General features: G+C 41.4%; 3 protein-coding genes across 3 annotated transcripts; 2 read left to right on the forward strand and 1 right to left on the reverse strand.

Annotated features, from left to right (window-relative positions):
• Nucleotides 1-2,654: 2,654 nt before the first annotated feature.
• On the reverse strand, nucleotides 2,655-3,890 carry LOC137639347 (deleted in azoospermia protein 3-like). Its single transcript, XM_068371625.1, has one exon. The coding sequence runs from the start codon at nucleotides 3,888-3,890 to the stop codon at nucleotides 2,655-2,657; it is 1,236 nt and encodes a 411-aa protein (XP_068227726.1).
• Nucleotides 3,891-3,904: 14 nt separating this feature from the next.
• LOC137639348 (uncharacterized) lies at nucleotides 3,905-5,070 on the forward strand. Its single transcript, XM_068371626.1, has 2 exons — nucleotides 3,905-4,026; nucleotides 4,824-5,070. Exons 1-2 carry the CDS (start codon nucleotides 3,905-3,907, stop codon nucleotides 5,068-5,070), a joined length of 369 nt encoding a protein of 122 aa, XP_068227727.1.
• A 1,668-nt stretch (nucleotides 5,071-6,738) lies between these two features.
• LOC137639350 (golgin subfamily A member 6-like protein 1) lies at nucleotides 6,739-7,530 on the forward strand. The gene has a single exon (XM_068371627.1). The coding sequence runs from the start codon at nucleotides 6,739-6,741 to the stop codon at nucleotides 7,528-7,530; it is 792 nt and encodes a 263-aa protein (XP_068227728.1).
• Nucleotides 7,531-17,752: the final 10,222 nt, after the last annotated feature.

Consider the following 17,752-nt stretch of genomic DNA (forward strand, 5'->3'; position numbering starts at 1 on the left):
CTTTTCTATGAGTCTTTGGGAATGACGTGGATTCACTGGAGGAATGGTGACTAAGGACTCTCTTTCTGGGTCCTGGCAAGGGGCCACTGGGACAGGGAGAGAGGGGTCACTAATAGTGGGTGGCACTGGACGAAGAAATCGGCGATTACGCCACCACACACGACCACTAGGGAGACGAATTTGATAGTCTCTTGATTTTCCATGGCCCATGACGATGCCAACTTTGTTCCAACGATGAGAAGTCGGGTCTTGAATCCGAACTTGCTGTCCGACGCTCAACTTGGGCAGGGGGTGGGCATGCTGGTCATACTGGGTTTTTACTTGTTCGTAGCGGGCGGCAGCACGGCGGTCACAGTCTTCAGTCTTGACCTGCCACTCCTTGGAAAATGCATTTGGATGGGCAGGAATACATGACCTCAGAGGACGGCCATACAGGATCTGGGCAGGGGAGCGTCCTGTAAAGTTAGGAGTATTCCTGAGTTCCAGCAATCCACGGTCAAAATCTTCATTATCGATGTTGCCAGACGGGGCTGTTTTCAGTATGAGGTGCTTAATTGACTTCACAGTGGCTTCGGCATGACCATTCGATTGTGGTTAGTGGGGTGAGGTTACCATGTGTCGAACTCCCCATCTCTTCATGAAATCCTTGAACTCTGCGCTGGGGAATTGTGGCCCTCCATCTGTCCTAAGGCGAAGAGGAACACCAACTTCACGGAAGTAGCGGCAGAAGATCCTGATGGTATTAGAAGCGGTAGTATCACCTTTGCAGGGGGCGACAACAGGCCATCCTGATAAGCGATCGACGACGACTAGGAAAGACTTCCCTGCAACAACAAAGAAGACAGCTGAAACTGACTCAAAGGGTCTTGTTGGATTGTCGTCATTCAGTAGAGGTTCCTGCTGCTGAGATGGCTGCAATGTCTGACATGCCTCACAAGCTCCGACTGTATTGGCGATGTCAGAATCGATACCAGGCCAGAAAACAGACTGCCTTGCTCTGCGCTTGGTTGCTTCCACACCCCTGTGGCTGTCATGCAAGTGGGACAAGGTGGGGCGACGAAGGGCGGCAGGAACTACAACTCTTGCTCCATACAGAACGAGGTCACCATCGGCGTAGAGATCTGCACGTATTTTCCAATATGGGAGTAAAGAATTGTGCAAGCCATATCTGTTGCGAGGGAATCCTGATGTGACACAATTGAGTAGACGCGTATACGAAGGATCTGTTCTCGCTGCGTCACGAAGATCCTGAAGTATCCGGTCGGCATCCTGAGCTGGAGAGTCGTCTGAAAGAGCAACGGTGTTCATGGCTATGACAGTCCGAAGATGAGCAGCAGAAGAAGCACCTGAGATTTCGTCCTCCTGTGTGGGGTGGCTGACTGGGGCTCGAGACAATGCGTCTGGAACACAGAGCAACTTCCCAGCACGCCACACAGCTGTAAAGATGTAGGGCGAGATCTTCTCCTTGAGGCGCTGGAGACGAGAGTTCTCGATGGCATCCAGTGTATAACTGTTCAGAATAGGGATGAGGGGTCGGTGATCCGTCATCAGAGTAAAGTGCTGTAGGCCAGCTAGGTATAGCCTACACTTTGACATTGCCCAGACAACGGCTAGCATCTCGAGCTCAATGGTAGCATAACGTGTGTCTGCATCGGCGAGAAAACGAGAACCACACTGAACTAGATGCAGGTGTCCATTGCCATGGTCCTGCAGGAGAGCATATCCAATGCCAGCGTGAAGCGTCCTTCTGAAGAACGACGGGTAGGTCTGGGTCAAAGAGGGCGAGAACTGGTGGACTGGTGAGGGCTAACTTGACGCGTTGAAAGGCTTCATCATGGTCAGAAGTCCAGACAAATGTTCTCTTGGGACTCATCAGGGGGCGTAGAGGTTGGGCTGCAACTGAGATGTCAGGCGTAAACTCTGCTAACTGGTTGACCAATCCCATAAACGATCTGAGGTCCGTCAGGTTAGCAGGGGTCGGAAAATCCTTGATCGCACTGACTTTATGGTGGTCAGCTGAGATGCGTGTATCCGCAGAAGTTCACAGATGGGGCAGCGACCACAAATTTGTCCTTGTTGAGTGTGATCCCGAACTTGTGGCACCTGGTGAGCACTTTGTGGATACGTTGAAGGTGGGAAACGTAGTCTTCGTCGTAGAGAAGGAGGTCGTCGATCACCTTAACACAGTTTTGGACACCTTGAAGGGCCATATCACCTCGCAGGCAGAAGGCATCTCCAGTAGCTGCGAAGCCCATCGGTCCTCTGCAATGTATGAACCGACCATATGGCGTAATAAAGGTGGTTAAGTGACGATCTTCTTCAGCCAGTTCCATCTGCCATTACCTGTAAAGAGCATCAGCTGTGGTGAAGAAACGAGACTTCCGGTCCACACTACGAATAGCCGTGTAGGGTGTGGGTGAAGGGTGGGCTGGACGAGAAACTTGGCTGTTCAGCTTGGTTAGATCGACGGTGATACGTACCCCTGTTCCATTCTTGGCGACAACGACAAGAGGGTGGCACCAAACTGAAGGGTCATCACCAGCTGGTTTGATTATCCCTTGGGCCACCATAGAATCAAGCTCTTCTTTGACTTCGTCCTTAAAAGCAAATGGAATCTGTCTTGGGGTGTGGATGGCAAAAGGCACTGTACCATCCTATAGGTGGATTCTCATGAGAGGACGAGCCATGGGCTTGAGAGGAGCTGTCTTCATATCTTCTTTCGAGACCAACACATCTTTAAATTCCCGAAGAAAGTATTCCTTGGCTGCTGAGGGTGACGTAGTTGCTGAGATGGGCAGCTCCTTGCATCTATTAACAAGTTTGACTTCTAAAATAGGTTTGGGGAAGTCGGAAGATATTATGGACAGTTCTTGACAATGGCCATAGGATAAAAGGAGAACTTCCACATTTTCGTGAACCTGAATCCTGGCAGGACATGATCGCTTGCCTAAGGTAAGGGTAGCTTGTAATTTAAGCATGAGAGGGAAGATGAAATGTGGCATGAGACGGAAGGAGAAATGTGGCATGATAAGGAAGGAGAAATGAGGCATGAGAGGGGAGGGGAAAGAGGGCATAAGAGGGAAGAGGAAATGTGGCATGATAAGGAAGGGGAAATTTGGCGTGAGAGGGAAAAGGAAATTTTGCATGATAGCGGAGGGGAAATTTGGCATAAGAGGGAAGGGGAAATAGGACATGAGAGGGAAGAGGGAATGTGGCATGATTGGGAAGGGAAAATTTGGTATGAAAAGGAAGAAGAATTGTGGCATGAGAGGGAAAAGGAAATGTAGCATGATACGGAAGAGGAAATTTGGCATGAGAGGGAATAGGAAATGTGGGAAGAGAGGGAAGGGAAAATGTGGCATGATATGGAAGGGGAAATAAGGCATAAGATGGAAGGGGAAGTGTAGCATGAGATAGAAAGAGAAAGGTGGCATGCGAGGGAAGGAGAAATGTGGCATAATTCGGAAGGGGACATTTGGCATGAGAGGGAAGAGGAAATTAGGCTTGAGAGGGAAGAGGAAATATGGCATGAGAAGGAAGGGGAAATTTGGCATGAGACGGAAGGGGAAATTTAGCATGAGAGGGAAGAGGAAATATGGCATGAGAGGGAAGGAGAAATGTAGCATGATAGGGAAGGAGAAATGTAGCATGATAGGGAAGGGGAAATTTGGTATGAGATGGAAGAGGAAATGTGGCATGAGGGGGAAGGAGAAATGTGGCATGATAGAGATGGAAAAATAGGCCATGAAAGAAGAGGGGAAATAAGGGATGAGAGGGAGGAGGAAATGTGGCATGAGAGGGAAGGAGAAATGTGACATGATAGGGAAGGAGAAATGTGGCATGAGAGTAGAGGGGAAATAGGGGATGAGAGGTAGAAGGGAATGTGGCATGAGTGGGAGGGAAAATGTGGCATGAGAGGGATGGAGAAATGTGGCATGATAGGGAAGGAGAAATGTGGCATGAGAGGAGAGGGGAAATAGGGGATGAGAGGGAGGAGGAAATGTGGCATGAGAGGGAAGGAGAAATGTAGCATGATGGGGAAAGGGAAATTTGGTATGAGAATGAAGAGGAAATGTGGCACGATAAGGAAGGGAAAATTTGGCATGAGAGGGAAGGGGAAATAGGGCAATCGAGTGTAGAAGGTATTGGGCATGATAGGGAAGGGGAAATTTGGCTTGAGAGGGAAGGGGAAATAGGGCATGAGAGGGAAGGGGAAATAGGGCATGCGAGGGTAGAAGATACTAGGCATGATAGGGAAGGGAAAATTTGGCATGAGAGGGAAGGGGAAATAGGGCATGTTAGGGTAGAAGATATTAGGCATGATAGGGAAGAGGAAATGTGGCATGATAGGGAAGAGTAGATGTGGATTGATAGGGGAGGGGAAATGTGTCATGAGAGGGAAGAGGAAATCAGGCATGAGAGGGAAGGGGAAATGTGGCATGAGAAATGGGGCATGATAAGGAAGGGGAAATAGGGCATGAGAGGGAAGGAGACATTTGGCATGAGAGGGAATAGGAAATGTGGGAAGAGTGGGAAGTGAAAATGTGGCATGATAGGGAAGGGGAAATAAGGCATAAGATGGAAGGGGAAGTGTAGCATGAGAGAGAAAGAGAAAGGTGGCATGCGAGGGAAGGAGAAATGTGGCATAATAGGGAAGGGGACATTTGGCATGAGAGGGAAGAGGAAATATGGCATGAGACGGAAGGGGAAATTTGGCATAAGACGGAAGGGGAAATTTGGCATGAGAGGGAAGAGGAAATATGGCATGAGAGGGAAGGAGAAATGTAGCATGATAGAGATGGAGAAATAGGCCATGAAAGGAGAGGGGAAATAAGGGAGGAGAGGGAGGAGGAAATGTGGCATGAGAGGGAAGGAGAAATGTGGCATGATAGGGAAGGAGAAATGTGGCATGAAAGGAGAGGGGAAATAAGGGAGGAGAGGGAGGAGGAAATGTGGCATGAGAGGGAAGGAGAAATGTGGCATGATAGGGAAGGGAAATGTGGCATGAGAAGGAAGAATAGTGGCATGAGAGAGAAGGAGAAATGTGGCATGAGAGGGATGGAGAAATAGGGCATGATTGGAGAGGGGAAATTTGGGATGAGAAGGAAGAATAAATGTGGCATGAGAGAGAAGGAGAAATGTGGCATGATAGGGATGGAGAAATAGGGCATGAAAGGAGAGGGAAATAAGGGATGAGAGGGAGGAGGAAATGTGGCATGAGAGGGAAGGAGAAATGTGGCATGATAGGGAAGGAGAAATGTGACATGAGAGTAGACGGGAAATAGGGATGAGAGGAGGAGGAAATGTGGCGTTAGTGGGAAGTATAAATGGGCATGAGAGGGAAGGAGAAATGTGGCAGGATAGGGAAGGAGAAATGTGTCCTGAGAGTAGAGGGTAAATAGGGGATGAGAGGGAGGAGGAAATGTGGCGTTAGTGGGAAGTATAAATGTGGCATGAGAGGGAAGGAGAAATGTGACATGATAGGGAAGGAAAAATGTGGCATGAGAGTAGAGGTGAAATAGGGGATGAGAGGGAGGAGGAAATGTGGCATGAGAGGGAAGTAGAAATGTAGCATGAGAGGGAAAGGAAAATTTGGTATGAGAAGGAAGAGGAAATGTGGCATGAGAGGGTAGGAGAAATAGGGCATGAAAGGAGAGGGGAAATAAGGGATGAGAGGGAGGAGAAAATGTGGCTTGAGAGGGAAGGAGAAATATGGCATGATAGGGAAGGAGAAATGTTGCATGAGAGTAGAGGGGAAATAGGGGATGAGAGGGAGGAGGAAATGTGGCATGAGAGGGAAGTAGAAATGTGGCATGAGAGGGAAGGAGAAATGTGGCATGAGAGTAGAGGGGAAATAGGGGATGAGAGGTAGAAGGGAATGTGGCATGAGTGGGAAGGAAAATGTGGCATGAGAGGGTAGGAGAAATGTGGCATGAGAGGAGAGGGGAAATAGGGGATGAGAGGGAGGAGGAAATGTGGCATGAGAGGGAAGGAGAAATGTAGCATGATGGGGAAAGGGAAATTTGGTATGAGAAGGAAGAATAAATGTGGCATGAGAGAGAAGGAGAAATGTGGCATGATAGGGATGGAGAAATAGGGCATGAAAGGAGAGGGGAAGTAAGGGATGAGAGGGAGGAGGAAATGTGGCATGAGAGGGAAGGAGAAATGTGGCATGAGAGGGAAGGAGAAATGTGGCATGAGAGTAGAGGGGAAATAGGGGATGAGAGGTAGAAGGGAATGTGGCATGAGTGGGAAGGAAAATGTGGCATGATAGGGAAGGAGAAATGTGGCATGAGAGGAGAGGGGAAATAGGGGATGAGAGGGAGGAGGAAATGTGGCATGAGAGGGAAGGAGAAATGTAGCATGATGGGGAAAGGGAAATTTGGTATGAGAAGGAAGAATAAATGTGGCATGAGAGAGAAGGAGAAATGTGGCATGATAGGGATGGAGAAATAGGGCATGAAAGGAGAGGGGAATTAAGGGATGAGAGGGAGGAGGAAATGTGGCATGAGAGGGAAGGAGAAATGTGGCATGATAGGGAAGGAGAAATGTGGCATGATAGGGATGGAGAAATAGGGCATGAAAGGAGAGGGGAAGTAAGGGATGAGAGGGAGGAGGAAATATGGCATGAGAGGGAAGGAGAAATGTGGCATGAGAGGGAAGGAGAAATGTGGCATGAGAGTAGAGGGGAAATAGGGGATGAGAGGTAGAAGGAATGTGGCATGAGTGGGAAGGAAAATGTGGCATGAGAGGGTAGGAGAAATGTGGCATGAGAGGAGAGGGGAAATAGGGGATGAGAGGGAGGAGGAAATGTGGCATGAGAGGGAAGTAGAAATGTGGCATGAGAGGGAAGGAGAAATGTGGCATGAGAGTAGAGGGAAAATAGGGGATGAGAGGGAGGAGGAAATGTGGCATGATAGCGAAAGGGAAATTTGGTATGAGAAGGAAGAGGAAATGTGTCATGAGAGGGTAGAAGAAATGTGGCATGATAGGGAAGGAGAAATGTGGCATGATAGGGATGGAGAAATAGGGCATGAAAGGAGAGGGGAAGTAAGGGATGAGAGGGAGGAGGAAATGTGGCATGAGAGGGAAGTAGAAATGTGGCATGAGAGGGAAGGAGAAATGTGGCATGAGAGTAGAGGGGAAATAGGGGATGAGAGGGAGGAGGAAATGTGGCATGAGAGGGAAGTAGAAATGTGGCATGAGAGGGAAGGAGAAATGTGGCATGAGAGTAGAGGGAAAATAGGGGATGAGAGGGAGGAGGAAATGTGGCATGATAGCGAAAGGGAAATTTGGTATGAGAAGGAAGAGGAAATGTGGCATGAGAGGGTAGGAGAAATGGGGCATGATATGGAAGGAGAAATAGGGCATGAAAGGAGAGGGGAAATAAGGGATGAGAGGGAGGAGAAAATGTGGCATGAGAGGGAAGGAGAAATGTTGCATGAGAGTAGAGGGGAAATAGGGGATGAGAGGGAGGAGGAAATGTGGCATGAGAGGGAAGTAGAAATGTGGCATGAGAGGGAAGGATAAATGTGGCATGAGGGGAGAGGGGATATAAGGGATGAGAGGGAAGAGGAAATGTGGCGTGAGAGAAAAGGAGAAATATGGCATGAGAGGGAAGGGGAAATCTGGCGTGAGAGTGAAGAGCAAATGTGTGATGAGAGGGAATGGAAATGTGGTATGACAGGGAAGGGGAAATATGACATGAGAGGGAAGGGTGAATAGGGCATGAGAGGGAAGAGGAAATGGGTCATGATAGTGAAGGGGAAATTTGGCATGAGAGGGAAGAGGAAATTAGGCTTGATAGGGAAGGGGAAATTTGGCATGAGAAGGAAGAGGAAATGTGACACGATAAGGAAGGGAAAATTTGGCATGAGAGGGAAGGGGAAATAGGGCAATCGAGGGTAGAAGGTATTAGGCATGATAGGGAAGGGGAAATTTGGCTTGAGAGGGAAGGGGAAATAGGGCATGAGAGGGAAGGGGAAATAGGGCATGCGAGGGTAGAAGATATTAGGCATGATAGGGAAGGGGAAATTTGGCTTGAGAGGGAAGGGGAAATAGGGCATGCGAGGGTAGAAGATATTAGGCATGATAGGGAAGAGGAAATGTGGCATGATAGGGAAGAGAAAATGTGGATTGATAGGGGAGGGGAAATGTGTCATGAGAGGGAAGAGGAAATCAGGCATGAGAGGGAAGGGGAAATGTGGCATGAGAAATGGGGCATGATAAGGAAGGGGAAATAGGGCATGAGAGGGAAGGAGACATTTGGCATGAGAGGGAATGGGAAATGTAGCAGGAGAAGGAAGGAGAAATTTGGCATGATAGGGAAGAGTAGATGTGGATTGATAGGGGAGGGGAAATGTGTCATGAGAGGGAAAAGGAAATCTGGCATGAGATCGAAGGGGAAATGGGGCATGAGTGGGAAGGAGAAATGTGGCATGATAGGGAAGGAGAAATAGGGCATGAGAGGGAAGGGGAAATGTGGCATGATAGGGAAGGGGAAATATGATATGAGAGTTAAGGAGAAATGTGGCATGATAGGGAAGGGGAAATATGATATGAGAGTTAAGGAGAAATGTGGCATGATAGGGAAGGGGAAGTAAAGCATGAGAGGGAAATGAAATGTGCCATGTGAGAAGGAGAGGGAGAAAGGTGGAGAGAGAGAGAGAGAGAGAGAGAGAGAGAGAGAGAGAGAGAGAGAGAGAGAGAGAGAGAGAGAGATGTGGCATGAGAGGGAAGGATCATCATGGCATGAGAGAGAGCGAGAAATGTGTCATGAAAGGGGATTCTGGGAGGGGATGGAAGCGTTAGAAAATTTCTAATCTGAATATACATTCCAAGAAGAAAGTCTATAATAATGGGAATGTTTCACTAGATTTGGTCAAAATTCTGAACTCTGAGAATTGGAATGGAGTCCTCTCTCTCTCTCTCTCTCTCTCTCTCTCTCTCTCTCTCTCTCTCTCTCTCTCTCTCTCTCTCTGAACACCCTACATTAGTAGCTGAGTGACCAGTTATAACTTAATTTATTGTTGGAATGAAATGATTTACTTTAGACCAAGAATTGTTAGAATTTTGTTTCAGTTGTAACAATTCGCCACAATTCATTCAGCTGGATTTGGTCTAGTAATAACTTTGGAATGTCATTCCAGTTGGTTTTAATATCCTGAGAATAGAGACGACGTAGATAACTTTGTATTGTATTTTTCTCAGCTACCTGTTGCGTTTTCAATTTAATTTTTGTTCGTATCTTTTGCATAGTTATTAAAGTGGTAGCTTGTACGTCAAGCTGCCTCCCCCCCCCCCCCCCATTTCCTGCATGAAGAAAATATCTTCCCTTAATCAAATATGTAACTGAGAATTCCACATGAACACATATCAGCCAAACTATAGTCTAAACCTTTCCGCATTATTCAGATGAACTCAAAGGGTCTAAAGTTGTTTAAGCATATAATCTAACAAGGAGTATTGAGCAATAGAAAGGTTCTAGACAACCCTAAAATATCTGTTAGGAACAAACTACAAGTTTAAAGAATAATTTGTAGTTTTTGCAGCTGTACAAACCTGAGTCATATAAGTCATATTACTGCCTCATTTATTAGATATAGAAGGGCTTCCACATTTTAGTTGTAGGTATTAAGTTTATAATGAATGTATGGCATACCATAACGTAGCGAAAGGATTTGTGTATCCCCATAACCAGCAAAGGTGTATCAAACAGGGCCACCCATACTAGGTTGGTTTGCTGAGCGATTAGACTAAAGTCTCCTCCTACCATCACCAATCCGAAATGGCCAAACTCCAGGCGTATTAAGTACATATCTGAGGCCTTTGTCTTGCAGTGAATTAGAAACGGCTTCATTTGTTGTAGTTGAATGTAGGATTTGATAAAGTTTATACGAGACACTTTTATATGTACCATGCATTCACATACAGGGATAATTATACTCCAAGAGAATATGTGGTATGATACAGTGAGTAATAAATGCATATTTATAAATAGCAATTCATATGAGTATCTATCTTTCCCTGTCTCTGATTAAAAGGCAAATGATGCCACTGTTACCATTAATGGAAAGTTAAATTCATCACTTTTCACATCAGCGCAGCCTTCGTAAGACCACTAGGTCCCGAAGAATCATAAACAGTTTTGCTTAATAAAGGGAACAAATTAGGAAACATCCCCCCCCCCATGAGGTTTGTTTGCTTTCAAAATAAAACTGATTTCAAAAGTTGAACGATTGAAATCCGAAAATCCGGTGAACAATTCGGCTCTCCAATATCTTATGACGGAAACTTTGCTTTTAATTCGCAATTATTTTTGGCATTATAATATTTATTTATTTCTTTTGAAACAATCGTTTTTACACTAAAATAAATGGTATTTTGCTGCTACCAAAGAAACACAGGAGGATATATAAATGCTGGAGTTTAGAATACTGCAAAATCGCCACGATGTTCCTTCATACTGTAAGTCAGGTAGGCCTATAATGCAATATTCTATAAATGCAGAAGCTGTACTGTTATATAGGCCTACAATGCAACGCTTAACATATAAAACATTGAAAACGAAATCATGACGATGCATTTATTTTTTTATATCGCTGCACTTGAAGAATCTTCTTCAACCGAGCTGTGAGGCAAGAAAAGACTCGGTCCTTTAGGCCTACGCAATACGAGCTGGCGGTTAACTGACTTATGAAATTCGCTTACTAAGCCATTTTCTAATCTTTCGTTTTAGTTTGGCACTTTTCCTTATTTCTTCATCTGTGGCTTTCATCAAACTGATTTTATTCTTTTATTAGCGTTTTTAAATCGTCCTTAAATATTTGAAACAGGATTTCCTCCTCTCACTCCGAGCAACTTGCACAGAAGTAAATTATCTCCTCGATTTCAGGGACAAAAATGCTCATACAATAAATTATCCGATATAGAAATAAATAAATCTCCTAATAAATATGTATTATATTGATAAATGTATAATTTACATTAGTTTTGGAATACAATTAAAATTTTATCATTAGAAAATCACATAGATATTTAGGATATCGATATATTATAAAATTATTTTGATGGGTATTTTGCGTGCAGTAATGAACAGTAATTCTGATTGGTTATCATTTTCATTTCTTTTATTTTTGGTATCAACCATTATACTTGTATCAGAGTTCATGTACGGCATTTGTGCTTTCTTGCCTCTTAGATACAGATAGGCGAAAAGGAAAGGAACATGAACGCGCTCAAACACACATACACACAAATATATATATATATATATATATATATATATATATATATATATATATATATATATATATATATATATATATATATATATATATATATATATATATATATATATTTGTGTGTGTGTGTGTGTATCAATGTTCATCTTACTCTCTTCCTCTCTCTCTTCATATATATATCCGGATCTCAGTATTGATAATGTTTCTTTAAATATGTATGACTCTTTCAAAATTTTAGGTGTGATTCTCGACAGTAAATTTACTTTTGAGAAACATATAAGGTCTGTGTCTTCTTCAATTGCACAAAAAATTGGCTTATTGAGAAAGTCTTTTAAGATTTTCGGTGATCACTCTATTCTGAAGAAGTGTTTTAATTCTTTTATTCTATCTTGTTTTGAGTATTGTTCTCCTGTCTGGTCTTCAGCTGCTGATTCTCATCTTAATTTGTTGGACAGAAACGTACGGTCTATTAAATTTCTTACTCCTGATCTAGATATTAATCTCTGGCACCGTCGTTCAATTAGTTCATTATGCATGTTGCATAAGATTTTTCACAACTCTGACCATCCTTTACATTCAGATCTCCCTGGACAATTCTATCCTGTTCGTAATACTAGGCAGGCAGTTAATTCTAATAGCCAGGCCTTCTCCATCACGAGGCTCAATACTACGCAGTACTCTAGAAGTTTTATTCCAGCTGTGACCAAGTTGTGGAATGATCTTCCTAATCGGGTGGTTGAATCAGTAGAACTTCAAAAGTTCAAAGTTGGAGCAAATGCTTTTTTGTTGACCAGGCGGACATAGTCTTTTTATAGTTTATTCATGACATATTTGTTTTTGATGTTGTTGATAGTTCATTATATGACATGTCTGTTTTAACGTTGTTTTTTTGTTTTAGAATGATTTATTGTTAATTTGTTCTCTTCATTTATTCATTTCCTTATTTCCTTTCCTCACTGGGCTATTTTTCCCTGTTGGAGCCCCTGGTCTTATAGCATCTTGCTTTTCCAACTAGGGTTGTAGCTTGGATAGTAATAATATATATATATATATATATATATATATATATATATATATATATATATATATATATATATATATTTCTCGCATATCTGCCTAACTGTAAAAATCTGATTCATACAACCCCTACCTCTTCTAAAACCACCCTGTACTTCCAAGATTGCATTCTCTGTTTTATCCTTAATCCTATTAATCAGTACTCTACCATACACTTTTCCAACTACACTCAACAAACTAATACCTCTTGAATTATGATTGTATGAATCAGATTTTTACAGTTAGGCAGATATGCGAGAAATATTTAGCAAAAGGTAAGGAGGTGTATGTTGCGTTTATGGATCTGGAGAAAGCATATGATAGAGTTGATAGGGAAGCAATGTGGAATGTGATGAGGTTATATGGAGTTGGTGGAAGGTTGTTGCAAGCAGTGAAAAGTTTCTATAAAGGTAGTAAAGCATGTGTTAGAATAGGAAATGAAGTGAGCGATTGGTTTCCGGTGAGAGTGGGGCTGAGACAGGGATGTGTGATGTCGCCGTGGTTGTTTAACTTGTATGTTGATGGAGTGGTGAGAGAGGTGAATGCTCGGGTGCTTGGACGAGGATTAAAACTGGTAGGCGAGAATGATCAAGAATGGGAGGTAAATCATTGTTGTTTGCGGATGATACTGTACTGGTAGCAGACACAGAAGAGAAGCTTGACCGACTAGTGACAGAATTTGGAAGGGTGTGAGAGAGAAGGAAGTTGAGAGTTAATGTGGGTAAGAGTAAGGTTATGAGATGTACGAGAAGGGAAGGTGGTGCAAGGTTGAATGTCATGTTGAATGGAGAGTTACTTGAGGAGGTGGATCAGTTTAAGTACTTGGGGTCTGTTGTTGCAGCAAATAGTGGAGTGGAAGCAGATGTAGTCAGAGAGTGAATGAAGGTTGCAAAGTGTTGGGGGCAGTTAAGGGAGTAGTAAAAAATAGAGGGTTAGGCATGAATGTAAAGAGAGTTCTATATGAGAAAGTGATTGTACCAACTGTGATGTATGGATCGGAGTTGTGGGGAATGAAAGTGATGGAGAGACAGAAATTGAATTTGTTTGAGATGAAGTGTCTGAGGAGTATGGCTGGTGTATCTCGAGTAGATAGGGATAGGAACGAAGTGGTGAGGGTGAGAACGGGTGTAAGAAATGAGTTAGCGGCTAGAGTGGATATGAATGTGTTGAGGTGGTTTGGCCATGTTGAGAGAATGGAAAATGGCTGTCTGCTAAAGAAGGTGATGAATGCAAGAGTTGATGGGAGAAGTACAAGAGGAAGGCCAAGGTTTGGGTGGATGGATGGTGTGAAGAAAGCTCTGGGTGATAGGAGGATAGATGTTAGAGAGGCAAGAGAGCGTGCTAGAAATAGGAATGAATGGCGAGCGATTGTGACGCAGTTCCGGTAGGCCCTGCTGCTTCCTCCGGTGCCTTAGATGACCGCGGAGGTAGCAGCAGTAGGGGACTCGTCAGTATGAAGCTTCATCTGTGGTGGAAATGTGGGAGGTTGGGCTGTGGCACCCTAGCAGTACCAGCTGAACTCGGCTGAGTCCCTGGTTAGGCTGGAGGAACGTAGAGAGTAGAGGTCCCCTTTTTTGTTTTGTTTCTTGTTGTTGTCGGCTACCCCCCAAAATTGGGGGAAGTGCCTTTGGTATATGTATGTATGTATATATATATATTGGTAGATTGGTGAGTGTATTTATATTTTTCTCATTGTGTCATATTGCCATGTATTTGCCAAGCATTATTCATTTGGGTTTTCATGATACCTTTACATTTATTCCAATTAGTTAATTTCGAAAATTATTTTATAGTCTAAATTGGCTTCATCTTATTGTATGCTGTACATAAACAAGGCGGTGTTACTTAATCATCTTGAAACAGGATTCCGTAGTTACGTAATTCGGTTTCAGTGGTTTAAATATATATATATATATATATATATATATATATATATATATATATATATATATATATATATATGTATGTATGTATCCAGACACCGCAATCTCTTTTAGCTTTTATGGCCAAGGCCAAGAAGGTATCATTAGATGTAAGATAAATTTCAGAACTGCGTTCTAGTTGATAGAATAAAATATTGTGGTTATGACTTTTAATAATAAAAAAAAAATGCAAAATATTAATGGCTTGATGGACTTTAGCCTTTAGAAATTCGATTATGATCCAGAGGTTATGATAAGCTCCAATTAGTGGTTATTTATGCTTCATAAATACGTTGTCTGAGCTTATAGATGGCTGATTAGGCTGATTTACGACATATGCTTTGCTGTCAGACTTCCATTGTATGGAAACAATATAGGGTTATCTAGTAATCAATTATGTGGAGTCTTTGACCGAAAATAATGAATATGATTTAATAATGAGGCAAAAAAAAATAATAACGAATCAAAAGTTGTATGATAATGGGAATAATGTTTCACTAGATGTGGTCAAAATTCTGAACTCTGAGAATTGGAATGGAGTCCTCTCTCTCTCTCTCTCTCTCTCTCTCTCTCTCTCTCTCTCTCTCTCTCTCTCTCTCTCTCTCTCTCTGAACACCCTACATTAGTAGCTGAGCGACCAGCTAAAAACTTTATTTGCTGTTGGAATGAAATGATTTACTTTTGACCAAGAATTGTTAGAATTTTGTTTGTCTGAAATATTTCCTTATGACTTGACATTCGAATGTAGCTCAGTTTTAAAGAGAAACGACACCCACACACACACTATATTTGAAGTAGACTCTGTCTGATTGGTTACTTAAACTATTAAAGTTAATTATATTTTAACCATATATATATATATATATATATATATATATATATATATATATATATATATATATATACATAAACACGTATATTAATATGTAGATACACACACACACACACACACACACACATATATATATATATATATATATATATATATATATATATATATATATATATATAATGAATTTTAATTCAACCTCTTTAAAATATTAAAATTTTACAACTGGTCATTTTAATTTGTGAAAAGCAACTTCACTAAAATAGATTCTCTTAATTAACAAAAAAAAAGGTCCTCACAAGTAGAAGCTGTGAGTCTAAATTCAGGGGAAGTTGTGTAATCGTTTATACACTTGAATTGATTGTATTTGCTGCCACTGGAGAAACACAGGAGGAATATAAATGCTGGATTTTAGAATACTTCACAAAAGCAACTAAGTTCTTGCTGACTGTAATGTCAGGTAGGCCTACAATGCAGTTCTCTATAGATGCAGAAGCTGTAATGTTATATAGGCCTACAATGCGACGCTTAAAACATATAAATGCAGAAGCTGCAATGTCAGATAAGCCTACAAAGCACCGCTTAAAACATATAGATGCAGAAGCTGCAATGTAAGATAGGCCTAAAATGCAGTGCTTATAACGTATAAAACATTTAAAAGGAAAACATGACTATGCTTTTATTCTTTGATATCGCTGCGCTTGAAGAATCCCCTTCAACCGAACAAGGAGGCAAGAAAAGACACAGTCCTTTAGGCCTACGCAATACGAGCTGGTGGTTAACTGACTTATGCAAACTCGCTTAAGCCATTTTCTGATCTTTCTTTCTTGTTTGGCACATTCCCTTATTTCTTCATCTGTGGCTTTGATCCAACTGATTTCATTCTTTAATTAGCGTATTTAAATTGTCCATAAATATTCGAAACAGGATTTTCTCCTCTCCTTTCTTGTAGCTGCTCCTCTCACTCCTAGCAACTTGCTCAGAAACAAATTATCTCTTTGATTTCAGGGACAAAAATGCTTTTACAAAGTCTTCCTATTCCAAAATAATTAAATCCTCTAATAAATATATATTATTTTGATAAATGTATAATTTACAATAGTTTTGGAATATGATTAAAATTTTATCACTAGAACATCACATAGATATTTAAGATATCGATATATTATAAAAATATTTTGATGGTTATTTTGCTTGCAGTTTCGATTAGTATTAGACAGTCATCTTTGCTTCATTTTCTTTTATTTTTGGTGTCAACCATTATCATTATTAATTACAGTGACGTATTATTCATAGCCTAAAACAGTTTTTAGTGGTCTTAGGCCTCCTTCCAAGACTATAAGATATTTTTTAATATAAAAAAGTCTTTCTTGATGAGAGTTTGAGTAATTATATTATGCTATTTCTTTTTATCCCGATTTCGGTTGTGATGAAATCAGTTATGGCAACCTATTATGCTTTTCTAACCGTTTATTTATTTCATGACCGTCTTCTGCAATTATACAACATATCCTCTTTTAACTCTTTCTCTTCATATTCCAAAATGTTTCGTATTACTTTCTTTGCACAGGTCACAAACATCATCTCTGCATTTTCTCCTGAACTTTGCTTTCATTTTGAGCAAGTTTATCCCTGCTCTCATAGATAGATAGGAATTTGAAAGTTCCTTTATTGGAAAGAAACTTTGGTTGGGCTATTTGTTAGAATGTGTGCATGTGGATGGAAGCCTAGATGAAATAAGAGTACATAATCCAGTTGTTCTAACCTTTTCTAATTCTCTACATAGTCGACGTATTCTGAGATGATATATATATATATATATATATATATATATATATATATATATATATATATATATATATATATTATATATATGTATATATATATACACACATATATATGTATATATATAATTATATATATGTATATATATATATATATATATATATATATATATATATATATGGATATATGAAACTGTAATAGTGTCAATAAAACAATGTTTTGGGCTTTATTGAAGATGGTACTTGTATTAAGGATCTTCCTCCCTAAATAAGATACAACAGAATTATTTTGTCTCTAAAGGAAAAGTTAATATGGTAGAATTTGGGCTCCAATCTTGTGATGATTTTCGTTTGTTTAGAATGATTTCATTTTTATTTATGCTACATTGGTACCAAAATGAGAAAATGAACTTTTGTCATCGAAACTAAATATTTCTTTAAACCAAACTTTTGTATACAGGACTTGTGGGCTAAACGGAAATAATAGCAAAAAAAAAAAAAGAAAAAAAAAAAAGAAAAAACTCCATCAGTTCAAGAAATGCAAATAGAGACTAGTTGGTTCTTGGTAAGATGACTAGTTTGATTTCCTGGTATTCCAACGTCGACGTTGTAGGCCCCCTACCCCCATCACAAGGACATCGTTACCTGTTTACCGTCATCGACCGCTTCACTCGTTGGCCAGCCATTCCCATGGAAACTGCAACGTCCGCCTCATGTACATCTGCCTTACTCTCTGGATGGATTTCAAGATTCGGTATCCCTGAGCATATTACTTCTGACAGGGGAACCACTTTCACCTCTCAATTGTGGACGTCATTAGCGAATCTCCTGGGCATCACCCTACATCAGACAACGGCCTACAACCCCGCTGCCTATGGAATGGTTGAACGTTTTCATCGCACCCTCAAAGCAGCTTTG

This window comes from Palaemon carinicauda, chromosome 4 (genome assembly GCF_036898095.1).
Source record: "Palaemon carinicauda isolate YSFRI2023 chromosome 4, ASM3689809v2, whole genome shotgun sequence".
NCBI lineage: Eukaryota > Metazoa > Arthropoda > Malacostraca > Decapoda > Palaemonidae > Palaemon > Palaemon carinicauda.

Coding starts and splice junctions, on each gene's coding strand:
- LOC137639348 (XM_068371626.1), top strand. CDS start 3,905: ATGTGGCATGAGAGGGATGGAGAAATGTGGCATGATAGGGAAGGAGAA. Junction 4,027..4,823: donor CATGAGAGGGAAGGAGAAAT/GTAGCATGATGG, acceptor CCATGAAAGGAG/AGGGGAAATAAGGGAGGAGA.
- LOC137639347 (XM_068371625.1), bottom strand. CDS start 3,890: ATGCCACATTCCCTTCTACCTCTCATCCCCTATTTCCCCTCTACTCTC.
- LOC137639350 (XM_068371627.1), top strand. CDS start 6,739: ATGTGGCATGAGAGGGTAGGAGAAATGTGGCATGAGAGGAGAGGGGAA.